The sequence below is a fragment of the Loxodonta africana genome, chromosome 1 (assembly GCF_030014295.1).
Source record: "Loxodonta africana isolate mLoxAfr1 chromosome 1, mLoxAfr1.hap2, whole genome shotgun sequence".
Taxonomy (NCBI): domain Eukaryota; kingdom Metazoa; phylum Chordata; class Mammalia; order Proboscidea; family Elephantidae; genus Loxodonta; species Loxodonta africana.
The window spans coordinates 144,908,493-144,923,802 of NC_087342.1; the positions used below are offsets into that span (position 1 = coordinate 144,908,493).

The following is a 15,310-nucleotide window of genomic DNA, read 5'->3' on the forward strand; positions in this document are numbered from 1 at the left end:
TACACCAGGTAACTTTCTGCAAACTCTTCTGCCTGCAACACTGTCAGGAATCAGGAAGCAAACGAAAAAAACAATACAGGCAAGATAAACTTTACATATCTTCTCTGATCCAAGACTTGGTGTACACGTGGAAAAATGTGCCTATTAAAAAGATGGCAAGGAAATACACCATCATGTAAAAAAGGCTGGTGAAAGGCCAAAATAAACACGCCAAAGTTTATTCGATCCAACTGATAAAGAATTTAAGAGCACACTATTCACCAAGCACTGTGCCCGATGATGACGACGATGAAGACAAGAATAATAATTATTGCAGCAGCTAACACATACTGAATGTTTACCATGTGCTAGGTACTGGTATAAACACTTAAACTCATTCAAACCTCACAACAGCCCCATGAGGCAGGTGTTATGAATTGAATTGTAGTCTCCAAAAAGATATGTTGAAGTCCTAATTCCAGAACCTGCAAACTTAATCTTGTTTGGGGCAATAGGGTTTTTCTTTGCAGATGTTATCGGTTAAGTTAAATGAGGTCATACTGGAGTGCAAGTAGAAAAAAAGGCAGGGCCTAATTTCAAATCTTTCTGCGTGATTTCTTATAAAAAAGAAGGATAGACATGAAAACAGAGTCACATACAGGGGGAAGACAGCCTAGGAGGATCCGTCTATAAGCCAAGGGACACCAAGGATTACCAGCAGCCACCAGAAACTGAGAGAGTAATGAAACAGTTCCTCTCATAAAGTACCCAGAAGGAATTGACACAGCCAAGACCTTGATTTTGGCTTCTAGTCTCCAGAACAGAAATAAATTTCTGCTCTTTAAAGTCACCCATTTTGGGTATTTTGTCATGGTAGCCCTAGGAGACTAAAACGGTTGGCCCTATTATTATCCACATTTTTGCAATGAGGAAAATGAGGCGTGGGGCGGTTAAGTAACTTGTCCAGGGTCATACAGCTAGTATATGGTGAAGCCGCGATTCAAACCCATATGATCTGGCTTTTGATGTGCACTAGTAGCCACTACATCACACTGAAATCTTAATACGGGGGGTGAGTGGTGGGGGGAGATATGGCATACAGGGGTCAATCATACCTACCCTCAGAGCTTACAGTTTAGTCAGGAAGACAGGCAAATAAGCCTTAGATGAGCACCTAAGCCAATCCACGGTTCAGGCAAGGGTCCCAGCAGTAGATGCACTCCAGCTAACCATGAGGTGACAGGAGTGTGGGGAGCATTCCAGGAGAGGGAATCACTCTCATAAAGACGCAGGGTGAGGAAAAGCATGAGGAGACTCCATGTCGGACTACACGCTGCCCACCAGAGCTATGCACCAAACGTTTATAGATAAAAGGGTGTTTTTTAGGGGGAAGAGAGGAAGTTGGGAAAGGAGGGCTGAAATATGTAGGCGGAGAGAGGTAAACAGAAATGCACTCATAAAGGGCTTAGAGTGGCATCCTAAGGACTTCTGGAATTTATCCTGAAAGAAATGGGGACCATGGATGGGTTTGTCAACAGGGGAGTAAGCTGCATTTTAAAACAATCACTCAGTAATTTAGAAAATGTATTAGATGAAGGCAAAACTAGAGAAAGGTTAAGCAGATAAGAAGGTAGCAACAAGTATAATTAGGTGACAAGACAGTGAGGTCAACTAAGGTAGAGGCACTGAGGGTGGGGGAAAGTGGCCTTATATAAGAAATGCCAAGAAAGATGTAGCAAAGTGCCTGGTAATGGCTACGTGTGGGCAGTGAGGGGCAGGGAGGAAGCCAAGGTGACAACACCAGGTTTCTACTTTGAGGAAGGGCTTATAAGGATAGATGTAGAAGGTTTGGCATTCACTGAGACAATGAACAGTGGAAGTGGAGCTGGTTTCAGGTACAGAAAAGGATCTGTACACATAGCAGGCTCAGATGCTTGACTCAGAGGAAACTCATCCAGTGGGGAAGTAACTCTAAATTCTCATTTCAAATTTTGTTAAGATAAGGTTTTGATCTGTCTCTTCAGCCTATGAGTGATTAAAAAAAAAAAAAAAAAAAACCATTGCCATCGAGTCAATTTCAACTCAAAGCAACCCTATAGCACGGAGTAGAACAGCCTCACAGGGTTTCTAAGGAGCGCCTGGTGGATTCGAACTGCCGACTTTTTGGTTAGCAGCCTTAACTCTTAACCGCTATGCCACCAGTGTTTCCTATCAGTGATTAGAAGCTGAAAACGGCTTGTGCCTAAAATACAAGGAGGTTGACAGCAGGAAAGCGGAAGACAGGAAAAGAATTAAAGGAGCAGACATAGAAATGCAAAGAATACAGCAAAGCACCCTTCCCATTTCAGTAGGGTAATCACAGTATTTCTCTGAAGAAACCAAATTTACAAGATGAACCTACTCATTGAGAAAAGGTTCATTTGTGCTCTGTATTCTGTTTTAATAAGCAGAGAAACAGAAAATGGATTTTAGAAAGGCTGATAAAACGATTCAAATAAAAAATTTTGCTTCATAATAAAGAGGTACTCAAAAACCCATTGCCGTCGAGTCAATTCTGACTCAGTGACCCTAGAAGGCAGAGTAGAGCTGCCCCATAGGGTTTCCAAGGCTGTAAATCTTCACAGGAACAGACTGCCACATCTTTCTCCTGCGTAGCGGCTGGTGGGTTCAAACTGCCAACCTTTCGGTTAGCAGCCGAACTCTTTAACCACTGCACCACCAGGGCTCCTTCAATATAGAGGTAAGCTTCTGTTATTCAGAAAATTCACTTAATGTGGAAAATCTCATTCACCGTGATGGAAAAAACGTGTGACAGATTCCATGCCTTTTTCAGAAGAGAGGTGCTTCAGTGATCAGCACAGGGTCTTCTGCCAAGATAAGCCTTGCTCCCTTGAAGCCAACATCCTATTTTCCCCCTTTATCACTCTGAGAAAAGCTAACTGCTTTGTGATTGCTGGAGAGTTTTGTGGTTGATTTTGCTCACAGTGGCATTAAGCTGGCTCTCATTCTAAGGCCATAAAATGTTCCCTTGGCAATTACTTCAAAAATTATGATAGAAAAGGAAAGCCACCGCCAGGCACAGAATTGATCAGTGTTAAATACATTTCTTACCTGTCCCTTATTATGACTTCACCACAGGATTGGCAATAAAACGTGCAACATTCTTGGGCTTGTGGACTTTGATTAAACAATGAAATCGATTCTAAGAAAATCAATGAAATAGCAAATCTTAGCTGTCTGAAAAATATATATTAACGTACTTAAAGAGTTTAGTAGCCACAATAAACTGTCATCAATAAACACTGTTTATGGTCTACCCAGAAGTACACATTTAATTAATATTATCTGATGACTCAACCAGAAGCAAATATTGTGAAGTGTTCTCAAAACAACAGATTCAGCTAAATGTTTCAGACTTAGGTATTGCCCGAGATTATTCATGTAACCTATAGTTAAATTATTTTTCTCATTCTGTAAATACCAATATTAAGAGAGAAAATTAGCTATTTCCTTCACGTTAAGATAATTACATTGATCTTCACCATCCTCAGCCTTTCTTTGCTATGTCTCAAGGCACAGTTTTCATCAGAGTGGCTGCTGATAGATTGAGCCTTAAATTTAAATTTGCTTTGATTTGAACAAGTTGTATTCCACTCGCATATTATCAGTATGTACAGACAAAATGGATCTTGAAACAGGTCCTTAGTGGGCACATATTTGGGAATGGAATGGCTCCTAAGAAGAGTTCAATCTTCCAAGAGCAAAAATGATTATCTGACAAAAGCTGTGGGAAATGTATACTTCCCACACTAAGTGAAAACAGCAGCATTTAAGACAGCATGTTCTCTTATTTCATTCAGAATAAAAGGAAGCTTTCATTTCCAAAGAAAACTAAAATATTTGTCTGTATAAAATCTAATTAAAGAAATGAGGTCATGCTCATTAGAATCAAGCAATTTGAGTTTGGTTTACATCACTTTGTACATATTTTAAGGATTAAAAATAACTGATATTAGAAAGTTTAAATCTTGACAATTAAAAATTCTTTAGTTTAATGTTTTGGGCTGTCCACAAATCCCTACAGCACTCTCTAAGAAGCTAAAAAAGGAGACATGGGTAAGACATCCAAAACATTCTTTCCAGAACCAATAAACAAATTTTCAGTGAAGCACTACCCTCTGGTGGCCAAACAGTACAATACATTATTGTTATTATGTGCCCTTGAGTCCCTTCCAACTCATAGCAACCCTACAGGACAGAGTAGAACTGCCACTTAGGGTTTCCAAGGAGCGGCTGGTGGATTTGAACTGCTGACCTTTTGGTTGGCAGCTCAGCTCTTAACCATTGTGCCACCAGGGCTCCTATGATATATTGGCTCCGGTTAAAAACTCAGAACTCTGACAGTGGCGTCCTGGGAGAGCATTTCTGCTAGGGGATGAACCTAGCACTTGGTCGGAATCTACTCAAAGGTAACTAACAAAAACATACCCGATTTTACTGTAGTCAGTTCCATTTCAGGGGACTTGACCTATGTGACATTCAAATTAGTGTAACAATATGATGTTTACTACAGTTGTTTTTAAAAGAACTTCCCTAGAGTTGAAAAGTCAACTTTTTAAAAACTCTGAAACATAACTGAATGGTAAAATTTTCAAAACACCTCCTGCATTTTGACTCAAGCCTACAGCAGTACTCAGTCTCTCTGATACTTATTCATTAAGCAAATATTTATCCACCATCTATTATGTGGCAGGCACTACAGCAATTAAGAGCTGAGGAATCTACTTTGCATACCCATTCACGCACTGTGGAACAGACCTTTCAAAGTTTTCTGTCAGATACTTGAGTAAAATATTTTTTAAAAATGTAAAGAAACAGAAGACCAAAGAGTGCAAACAATATGTAAACCAACACACAGCAGTCGGTTCATAAAAAGGGACAAAATGTGGGTGAATTGTCTGGTCTTAATGAAACCTGAACCTGAAGCCACAATTAATGAATTAATCGTGTTTTCTGAAAACATAACCAGCCATTGGCTATTTAAAACATAATTTATAGCTTTTTTTTATTTACCAAAAAAAAAAAAAAGATCACATATGAAGACTACATGCCCAACTGCCATCTGATTAAAAATGACAATAAAATACTAATTCTAAAATAAAAATTAGCCAGGTCTTACACATTTGCCATCTGATCTTCACAGCAACTCTGTGAGACATTTCATTTTCCAATTAAAGAAATAAAGACTCAAAAACGCTAAGTGATATGTCCAACTGCACACAGGCAATAAATAAAACAGCTGGCAAAAAAACCTAAATTATCTGGATCCTCAGCTCTTTCCACACTACCGCCAAGTAGTTATTCTACCGCCAAGTAGTTATTTTCATACGGCAGGAGTTTTCACTTTTCAAAGAAAATAACACCTTTAATTTATAAAGAAAAAATAAATGCAAAAACAGAAGTGCTAATTACTCACTTGTGCTTAATTCTGCCTGTGTCTGCAGCCGCAGGTGAAGTCCATCTCCAGCCACATACCGAAGCCCACGGCAAGAGGAAGGTACAAGCCTGACCTCTGCTGGAAACCAGATCTCTGTGCAGCCTTCAGGCGTTCTCACTTGGAGTGATGACGGCATTATAGAAATATCCATGGGCACACCTCCTTCTTTTGGCTCTCTAGTAATTAAAAATAAAATCCAAACAAGTTATTTCTCATTGATGAAAAAAATAATGATGAAAACCAAAGACTCAAAGGAGCAAGACTAACGGATCTCATGCACCACAGCCTACGTGACCTAGAGACCAGAAGAACTAGATGGTACCACAACCAACTGCTCTGACCATGATCACAATAGAGGGTGCAGTACAGAAAGGGAGAAAAAATCAAATTCATAAAGACCAGACTTACTGGCCTGATAGAGATTGGAGGAACCCCCGAGACTATGGCCCTAAGAACCCCTCTGACTTGGAACTACAGTCATTCCTGGAAACGCCTTCCAGCCAAGCCTATAAAATAAATAACCTGAAAAAAAAATGCTCTGTAGAACACACAATTATATGAGACCAAAAGGGCAACATTTGCCCAAAAGTAAAGATAAGAAAGCAGGAAGGGTTAGGAAAACCAGAGGAAAGAAAATGGGAAACCCAGGGCAGAAATGGGGGTGTTGACACAGTGTGGGGATTGCAGCGAATGTCATGAAACACTTCATGTATGATTTGTTGAATAGGGAACTAATTTGCTCTGTAAACTTTCACCTAAAACACAATAAAATATTTTTTTTAAATGATGAAAGAAATAAAAATAACTGAGAATCTCTCTGTTCCTTTTCAATAAGGACCCTAGAGTCACTCTCGCAGAAAACTAGTAGCAAACTCATCATAAAGAAAACCAATCTACACTGAATTAGATCAGGTCATTTTAACATGCAAGTCCTGGGACAGACGTTTTCTTCTTGCTTATGAGATCGGCATTACGATGAAGTATGCATAATCTGAATCTAATCTCGCAGAAAATTGAGGTGAACCCAAATGGAGGTATAGTCTACTAAATAATTGGGCTGTAATTTTCACGGAGGAGCCCTGGTTGTACAGTTGGTTAAGTGATTGGCTGATAACCAAAAGGTCGGTGGTTCAAACCCATCGGCCACTCCACAAGAGAAAGATGTGGTAGTATGCTTCCATAAAGATTACAGCCTCGCAAAGCCTACTCTGTCCTATAGGGTCTTTATGAGTTGGAACCAACTCAACAGCAATAGGTTAATCTTCAAGGAGCCCTGGTGAGGCAATAGAAAAGTGTTAGGCTGCTAACCAAAAGGTTGGCGGTTCACACCCACCCAGCAGCTTTGTGGGAGAAAGAACTGGAGATCTGCTCCTGTAAAGATTACAGTCAAGAAATCTCTATGGGACAGTTTTACTTTGTAACATGGAGTCACTATGCATCAGAATTGACTTGAACGCACCCAATAACAACAACAATCTTCAAAAGCACGAGGATCATGAAAGTCAAGGAAAACTAAAGAACTCCTCCAGATTGAGAGAGACTAAGGAGCCAGGGCAGTTAAGTGGAATGTGTGAATATATAATTCTGAACTGAATCCGTTTGCTGTAAGGGATATTATGTGGACAAATGGAAAAACCTGAAGGAGGTCTGAGTATAAGATGGTAGTAACATATTTCCTAATCTTGAGGGTTGCATAGTGATTATGTAGGATAATGTGCTTGTTTGCAGAAAACAGAATCTAAAGTATTCAGAGGTGACAGGGCATTGTGACAGCAACTTACTCTCAAGTTTGAGACTGTTCCAAAACAAAGTTTTCTGAGACTCTAATTTTAATCCTGGTGACATTATCCATACAATCCTTTTACTTAAGGTTTTCTTCACTACTCACTTGTACTCTTAAAGCCATCTCATGGCTTCACATCTTACTCTGAGTAAAAGCTAGATTTAGTCCTTTCCGGTCTATAAGACTCAGTCATGTGATGTACTACATACAGCATGTACTGGATCACAAGAAATGCTTGTTAAGATTCCAGAACTTTGTGAACTGACTGATCTCACTTTGGTAGCTTGACTTCAGTCAACTCAAGTGTTTACACCACAAGAATTGGTGGTACAAATCAGGTGGTTGGTTTGTTTTCTTGAACAGAAGGTTGTTAAACATTTACCAGCACACCTTTAACTATCTGCTCCCCTCCCCGCTATCTCTCTAAATTCGGCACTCCTTCATATTTTTTTCATATTTACTGTTTTCCAAGTGTGAAATGCTCTTCTACTGAATACCTCATAGTTTCATACCTAATGCCTTCAGCTTATTATTCAAATGTTACTTTCTCATTTGAATTAATGATTTGCAATTTTATTTTCTTCCTTTCTCTTTTTCTGCTTTATTTTTTCTAGGTACTTATCTGTATCACATAAATTTTATTTATTTTGTATATTTTCTGCCTACCTCTCCATCCCCACTGTCACCAATAAGGACAAGTATTTTTGTCTTTGTTGTTACTGTTCACGGGTATATCCCCATCATTTAAAATCTGAATTTCTGGCACTAGAGTAGGAACTCAAGAAACATCTGAGTTGAATGAACAAATAGCAAAGGTTTATCCTAGGAATGCAACATAAATGTTAAAAATATGTTAAACCCAGGATGGTTTAACATAAATAGATCTTTCCAATGTATTCGTAGATATAAAGAATAAAGGAAAAAATATGACCATCTTAACAAATGCAGAAAATCATTAGAGAAAATATAATATCTATTCATACCAAAATCCTTAGTAAAAGTAGAAGGGAACTATGGAATCTACCAATCGGTATTCACAGAAATCTACTCATGCAATATTTAATGCTAGAAGCACTTCTTTAAAGATTAAAAACAAGAATAAAACTCAACCATATCAATACTTACATTGACTGTAAATGGACTAAAAATTCTAATTAAAGTACAGAAATTACCAGAATGAATAACAAGAATAACAGTATAAAAATACCCATCTTTGTTATTTTAAAGAACAAATAAAAAACTTTACATATTAAGACACAATGGGCTGAAAGAACAGGCAGTCTTTGACTTACGACGTATTTGAGTTACGATGAATAGCAGGGATTGCAATCAATATCATAAAACAATTTGTGTATAAATTTCTGAATGAGAAACTAATTTGCACTGTAAACCTTCACCAAAAGCACCATAAATTTTTTTTAAAAAGTCACAATTTGCAGAGATCTTTGAGGTGCTCAGCAGCAACTCACAGCCCTCTTCACATACCTTTGTTGGCAGGTAGAGACTGAATTATGAGGAGCTCACAATTTGTAGCATCCCATTACCCACGACACATACACACACACACACCACATATACATACACACACATTCCCCATATCAGACCCCACACATGCCACATATTACACCGCACACACACCATTCCCCATGTACATACACATCACATTTACACACGAGCCCTTGGACTGAGTTGAAATGAATGGAGGAAGTTTGCATATGGGTTAAGAAAGGCCATGCTCAAAAAATACCTGAAAATCAAAGGAGAGTCAGGAACAGGAGGAGGAAATGGAATTTGTGGCTAATTGCCTCACTGCTTCCTTTGCCATGAGACCGGAAGAACTGGATGGTGTCCAGCTACCACTACTGATCAATTTGATCAAAAATTCTATAGAAGAATCCTGATCAAAAGGGAGGAAATGCAGAAAAAAAATTAAATTTTAATGGAATCCAGATTTTCTGAAGCCATAGAGGCTGGATGAACCCCTGAGACTATTGCCCTGAGATAATCTTTAAACCTTAAACTAAAAAATATCCCTTGAAGTCCTCTTAAAACCAAACAATAGTTTAGCTTAACTAGTAAAGAATGCCTGCTTTGAGTATCATGCTGTTTTAAGACCTATCTATATGGGGTCAAGGAGCCCTGGTGATACAGTGGTTAAAACACTCAGCTGCTAACCAAAAGGTTGGTGATTCTAAACCTCCAGCCACTGTGCAGATAAAAGTCCGCTTCAGTAAAGATACAGCCCTGGAAACCCTATGAGGCAGTTCGACTCTGTCCTATTAGGTCACTGTGAGTCAGGATTCAACTCAAAAGGAAAGAGTATATAGGATCGAATTGGCAACAGTAACTGGAAAGATTAGATAGGAAAGTCCAGGGGCAGTGAGTTTATGTTACTGGGGGAGGAACAACTCAGAAAAGGAGGGTGAGAATGGTTGCAAAACTTGAAAAATGTAATTAATGTCACTGAATTGTACACGTAGAAACTGGTGAATTGGTATATGTTCTGCTGTGTATATTCTCAACAACAAAAATTATTAAAAAAAACTTTACATATAAAGACACAACAGGTTGAAAGTACAGGTAATCTTCAACTTATGACATATTCACATTACGACGAACTGTACTTACAACCACCTGTTTGTTTTTACATCTTATCCCTAGTAATATTTACTACAATGTTGCAGTGTATAATTTGTTTATGTTTATATGTACTGTTTCCAACATTCAAAGACAAATAAAGATCAGATTTATAAAGATACTGATAATAAAAGGCAATAGTAATAAAAACTTAAAAAAAAAAAAAAAGAGGTATTTAACTTATGTCAGAACCAAGTTAGGACAGAATCATCAGAACGGAACCCCGTAGTAAGTCAAGGACCACCTGTAAAAGGGTGGAAGAAATATATACCATGGGCTGGAGGGGAAAAAAATCCCAAGGAAAACAGAAAACCTTACAAATTGAAAGCAATGAAAACACAACATATCAAAGTGTACAGGATGCTGCTAAAGCAGTAGCTAGAGGGAAATGTATACCTTTAAGTGCCTAAACCCTTAAGTGCCTATATTAGAAAACTAGAGAGGTATAAAATAAAAAATCCTAGCTTCTATGAGAAGAAACTAAAAAGAGCCAACTCAAAGAAAGTAAGAGAAAGGTAATAATAAAAATAAGTGGAAATCAATAAAATAGAAAACAAAGAGGCAATAGAGAAAAAGTACTAAAGCCAAGAGCTGTTTCCTTAAAAAGATAAATGAACTTAACAACCTCCTAGCAAAACTGATTAGACTAAAAAGAGGAAGGAAAACAAATTACCAGTATCGTGAACAAAAGCAGAGAAATTACTACTTTAAAAGGACAATGAGGGGATATTATAAACAACGTTATACAACATTTAACAGCTTATAGGAAATGAACAGAAATCTTGAAAAAACACAATCAAAATTGATAGATTAAGTAGAAAGCCTTATAGCTCTATATCAAAGAAATAGACTTTGCAGTTAAAACCACCCTACAAAGAATATCCCAGGCCCAGATGCCTTTTCTTATAATTTCTAGCAAACATTTAAGGAAGAAATAAAACCAATCTTATAGAAACTCAGAAAATAGGGAGGGAAACACTTCTCAATTTGTTTCATGAGGAAAAAATAACCTTGAAACTAAAACCCAAGACATTACAAGAAATAAAACTACAGACCAATATCCCTCAAGAACATAGGTCAAAAAAAAAAAAAAAAATCCTTAATAAGCCATAAAAGAAATGTGTTTGTGTGTGTGTGTGGCCCTAGTGGTGCAGTAGTGGTTATGAGGTTGGCTGCTAGCCAAAAGGTGAGCAGCTTGAATCCACCAGCCACTCCTTGGAAACCCTATGGGGCAGTTCTACTCTGTCCTATAGGGTTGCTATGAGTCGGAATCAACTCAACGGCAACAGGTTTACGGTGTATATATATATGAATGTAATACATCATGACAAAGTGAGGTTTATCTCAGGAAAGTAAAATGTTTAACATTGAAATCTCAATCAATGGAATTCACCATATTAAAAGTTAAAGGGAAAAAAATATAATCATCTCTCTCAATAGGCGCAGAAAAAGCATTTGAAAAAAGTTAACACCATTCCTAATAAAAATTATCAGGAAACTATTATTAGAAGGGAACATCCTCTACCTAATTTTAAAAAACCCATGGCATACATCATACTTAATGGTGACGCATTGAATGTTTTTCCTTAAGAATGGAAATAAGGCAAAGATGTGTACTCTCACAACTTCTACTGAATGTTGGCCCAAGCCAATAAAATACTGAAAGGAAAATAAATAATAGATGTACAGACTGGAAAGAAGTAAAATGATTATTATCCACAGAAGACATGATTGGGTACATAAAAAGAACCTTAAGGAATATTAAAAAAAAAAAAAAAACTTCTAGAATCAATAATAATTATTTGACATGTTTGCATGATACAAATCAGTATATAAAAATTCTGTTTCTAGATACTAGCAACAAACAATTGGAAAATAAATTTAAAAAAACAAAGCCACTTACAATGAATCATAAACATCAAATACCTAGAAATAAATCTAGTAAGACAAGTGTGAGACCATTATACTGACCACTACAAAACACTGTTGAGAGAAATTAAAGACCTAAATAAATGGAGAGATTTACCATGTTTATGGTTTAGAAGACTCATTATTGTTGAGAAGGCCATCTTCCCAAATTCACTGTAGAATCAATGTAATCCCAATCAAAATCCCATCAAGCATGTTTTGTAGAAATGACAAAAACTAAAAATCAAACCCATTGCCATTGAGTTAATTTCGACTCATAGCGACCCTGTAGAACAAAGGAGAACTGCCCCACAGGATTTTCAAGGCTATAATCTTTTTTTTTTTTTTTTAATCTTTATGGAAGCAGACTGCCAGGTCATTTCTCCCACGTAGCAGCTGGTGGGTTCAAACCACTGATCTTTTGGTTAGCGGCCGAGTGCTTAACCACTGTACCACTAAGGTTCCTTAGAAATTAATTTATATGGAAATGCAAAAGCTCTAATATATTCAAAATAATCTTTAAAAAGAACAAATTTGGAGAATTCATGCTACCTGATTTCAAGACTTTCTTTAAAGGTACAGTAATCAAGACAGTTATTTGATTTCTTGACTGCTGCTGCTTTGTGAAGGGGAACTCAGTGGCACAGTGGTTAAAGTGCCAGGCTGCTAACCGAAAGGTCAGAGATATGAAACCACTAATGGATCCATGGGAGAAAGATATGGCAGAGTCTGCTTCCATAAAGATTACAGCCTTCCAAATGCTATTGGGCGTTTCTACTCTCTGCTGATTGTTACTCTGAGTAAAATGAAATCCTTGACAACTTCAGTATCTTCTCCGTTTATCATGATGTTGATTATTGCTCCAGTTGTCAGAATTTTTGTTTTCTTTGTGTTAAGGTATAATCCATAATGAAGACTGTAGTTTTTGATCTGTTAGTACAGTATTTTTATGCAAATTATGCACACCTTCTGTGTTTGTTTGCCAACTGTGCCCTCCCCTCCAAGAGGTATTTTTATAAGCGCTATGCAAATTTTTTTTTTTCTACAGCAACATGCAAAAATTGGCATAGTGGTACTTATGGAAACACCTCATGAGGGGAGGGAGAAGCTGGCAAACAAACTTAGAAGGCATGCATTATTTTGTATAAAAATACTGTAAGTGCTTCAAGTCCTCTTCATTTTCCACAAGCAAGGCTCTGTCATTTGTATTATAAAAAAAAAAAAAAGGTTGTTAATGAGTTTTCCTCCAAGCCTGATGGCACAGTCTTCTTCATATACTCCAGCTTCTTGGATTATCTTTTCAACATTCAGACTGAGTAAGTATGGTGAAAGGATACAACCCTGACACACCTTTTCGAATTGTAAACCAGACAGTATCCCCTTGTTCTGTTTCAATGGCTGCCTCTTGATCTACATACCGGTTCCATATCAACACAACTAAGTACTCTGAAATTTCCATATCCATAATTTGTTATGATCCACACAGTTGAATGCCTTTGTGTAGGCAATAAAACACAGGTAAACATCTTTCTGATATTCTCTGCTTTCAGCCAAGATCCATCTGACATCAGCAATGACATCCCTTATTCCACGTCCTCTTCTGAATCTGGCTTGAATTTCTGGCAGTTTCCCGTCAATTATGGCTGTAGCTGTTTTTGAATTGGCAAATCTGCTGCAAAAGATCTCTTTAAAATCTTATAAAGCGAAGATATCACTTTAATGACTAAGGTGCACCTGAACCAAGCGGTGAGGTTTACAATCGCCTCCTGTGCACAGGAAAGCTAGACAATGAAAAAAGAAGGCTGAGGAACAATTGGCTCATTTAAAGTATGGCGTTGGAAAAGAATATTGACTATACCATGGACTGCCAGAAGTATGAACAAAATCTGTCTTGGAGGAAGTACAGCCAGAACACTCCTTAGAAGTGAAGATTGCAAGACTTTGTCTTGCTTACTTCAGACATGTTACCAGAAGGGACAGTCCCTGGAGAAGGACATCATGCTTGGTAAAGTAGAGAGTCAGTAAAAAAGAGGTAGACTCTCATGAGATGGATTGATGCAGTGGCTGCAACAATGTGTTAAAACATGCCTATTATTGTAAGGATGGCACAAGACCAGGCAACACTTTGTTCTGTCATACGTAGAGTTGCTATGAGTTGGAGCCCACACGATGGCACCTAACAATAACAACAATAATCAATACAGTATTATACTGGCTTAAGGAAAGATAAAACATCAGTAGAATAGAACAAACAGTCCTGAAATAGACCCACACAAATATAGTCAATTGATTTCTGATGAAGATGCTAAGTTTTTTCAATGAGGAAATGATAGTCTTTTCAACTAATGCTGATGAACAACTGGATACCCTTATAAAAAAAAAAAAAAGAACTCTGATGTCTACTTCATTTTAAACTCAGAAGTTAATTTGACATGGCTCATAGTCCTCAATGTAAATGCTAAAACTATATAATTTCTATTAAAATATTATATATATATATGAAAAAATCTTCCAAGCCTTGAGGTAAGATTTCTTAAGACACAAAAAAAAACCTAAAAAAAAATGATATGCTGGACTTCATTAAAACTATTTTTCTTCTGCTCATCAAAAAACACTACAAAGAAAATGAAAAGGCAAGTCACAGACTGGGAGGAAAATATCCACATATTTTCAAACGTATGAGAAAGGTCTTGTTTCCAAATTAAAGAACTCTTTCAATTCAATAATAAGACAAACAACCTGATTTTTTTTTTAATGGCAAAATATCATAGCAGGCGCATTACAAAAGAACACATATAAATAGCCAAAAAGCAAATGAAAAGCTACTCAACGTTATTAGTCATCAGAGAAATGCGTATTAAAACTACAATGAGGTACCACTTTATACCCACTAGAATGCTACAATCAAAAAAGACTGATAACATTAAATGTAGGTGAAAACGTAAAGCAATTGGAGCTCTTTTTTTTCTTTTTCTTTTGCTGGTGGGAGTGTAAACTCGTACAACCACACTGGAGAACGGTTTGGCAGTTTCTTATAAAATAAAAGGCATCTATCCTTATTGCTGGTTGCCATCGAGCCGATTCCAACTCACGGTGACTCCATGTGTTACAGAGTAGAACTGTTCCATAGGCTTTTCTTGGCTGTAATCTTAATGCATGCCGATTGCCAGGCCTTTTTTCCACATTACCACTGGGTGAGTTCTAACTGCCAACCTTTAGGTTAGCAGTTGAGGCAAACCTCTTGTGCCTCCCAGGGACCTTAGCAGGGCTAATTTTTAGTCTCACCTAAAAGGGGCACCAGAAAATGTCCTGAAGTGACAGAAGTGTTCTGTGTCTTATTCTGGTTTGTGCTTACATAGATGTATACATTCCACAAAACTCATCAAACTGAACACAACATCTGTGTATTTTATTATATATAAGTTATATCTCGATAAACACTCATCATCTGCAAAAATCAGAGCTGCTAAAGAATAAAGTGAGCAATATATATGAAATACATTTTT

At 37.3% G+C, this 15,310-nt stretch overlaps 1 protein-coding gene across 8 annotated transcripts in view; it reads right to left on the reverse strand.

The window, feature by feature from the left end:
- UBE3D (ubiquitin protein ligase E3D) overlaps positions 1 to 15,310 on the reverse strand; it is a 160,228-nt gene that overhangs the window by 141,083 nt on the left and 3,835 nt on the right. For all 8 annotated transcript variants that reach the window (XM_064288489.1, XM_064288479.1, XM_064288480.1 and 5 more), the window contains 2 exons: positions 5,456 to 5,652; positions 3,091 to 3,181 (listed from right to left, as the gene is read on the reverse strand). In XM_064288489.1, the coding sequence (XP_064144559.1) occupies positions 3,091 to 3,181; positions 5,456 to 5,652 (288 nt within the window). The remainder of the gene's footprint in view (positions 1 to 3,090; positions 3,182 to 5,455; positions 5,653 to 15,310) is intronic.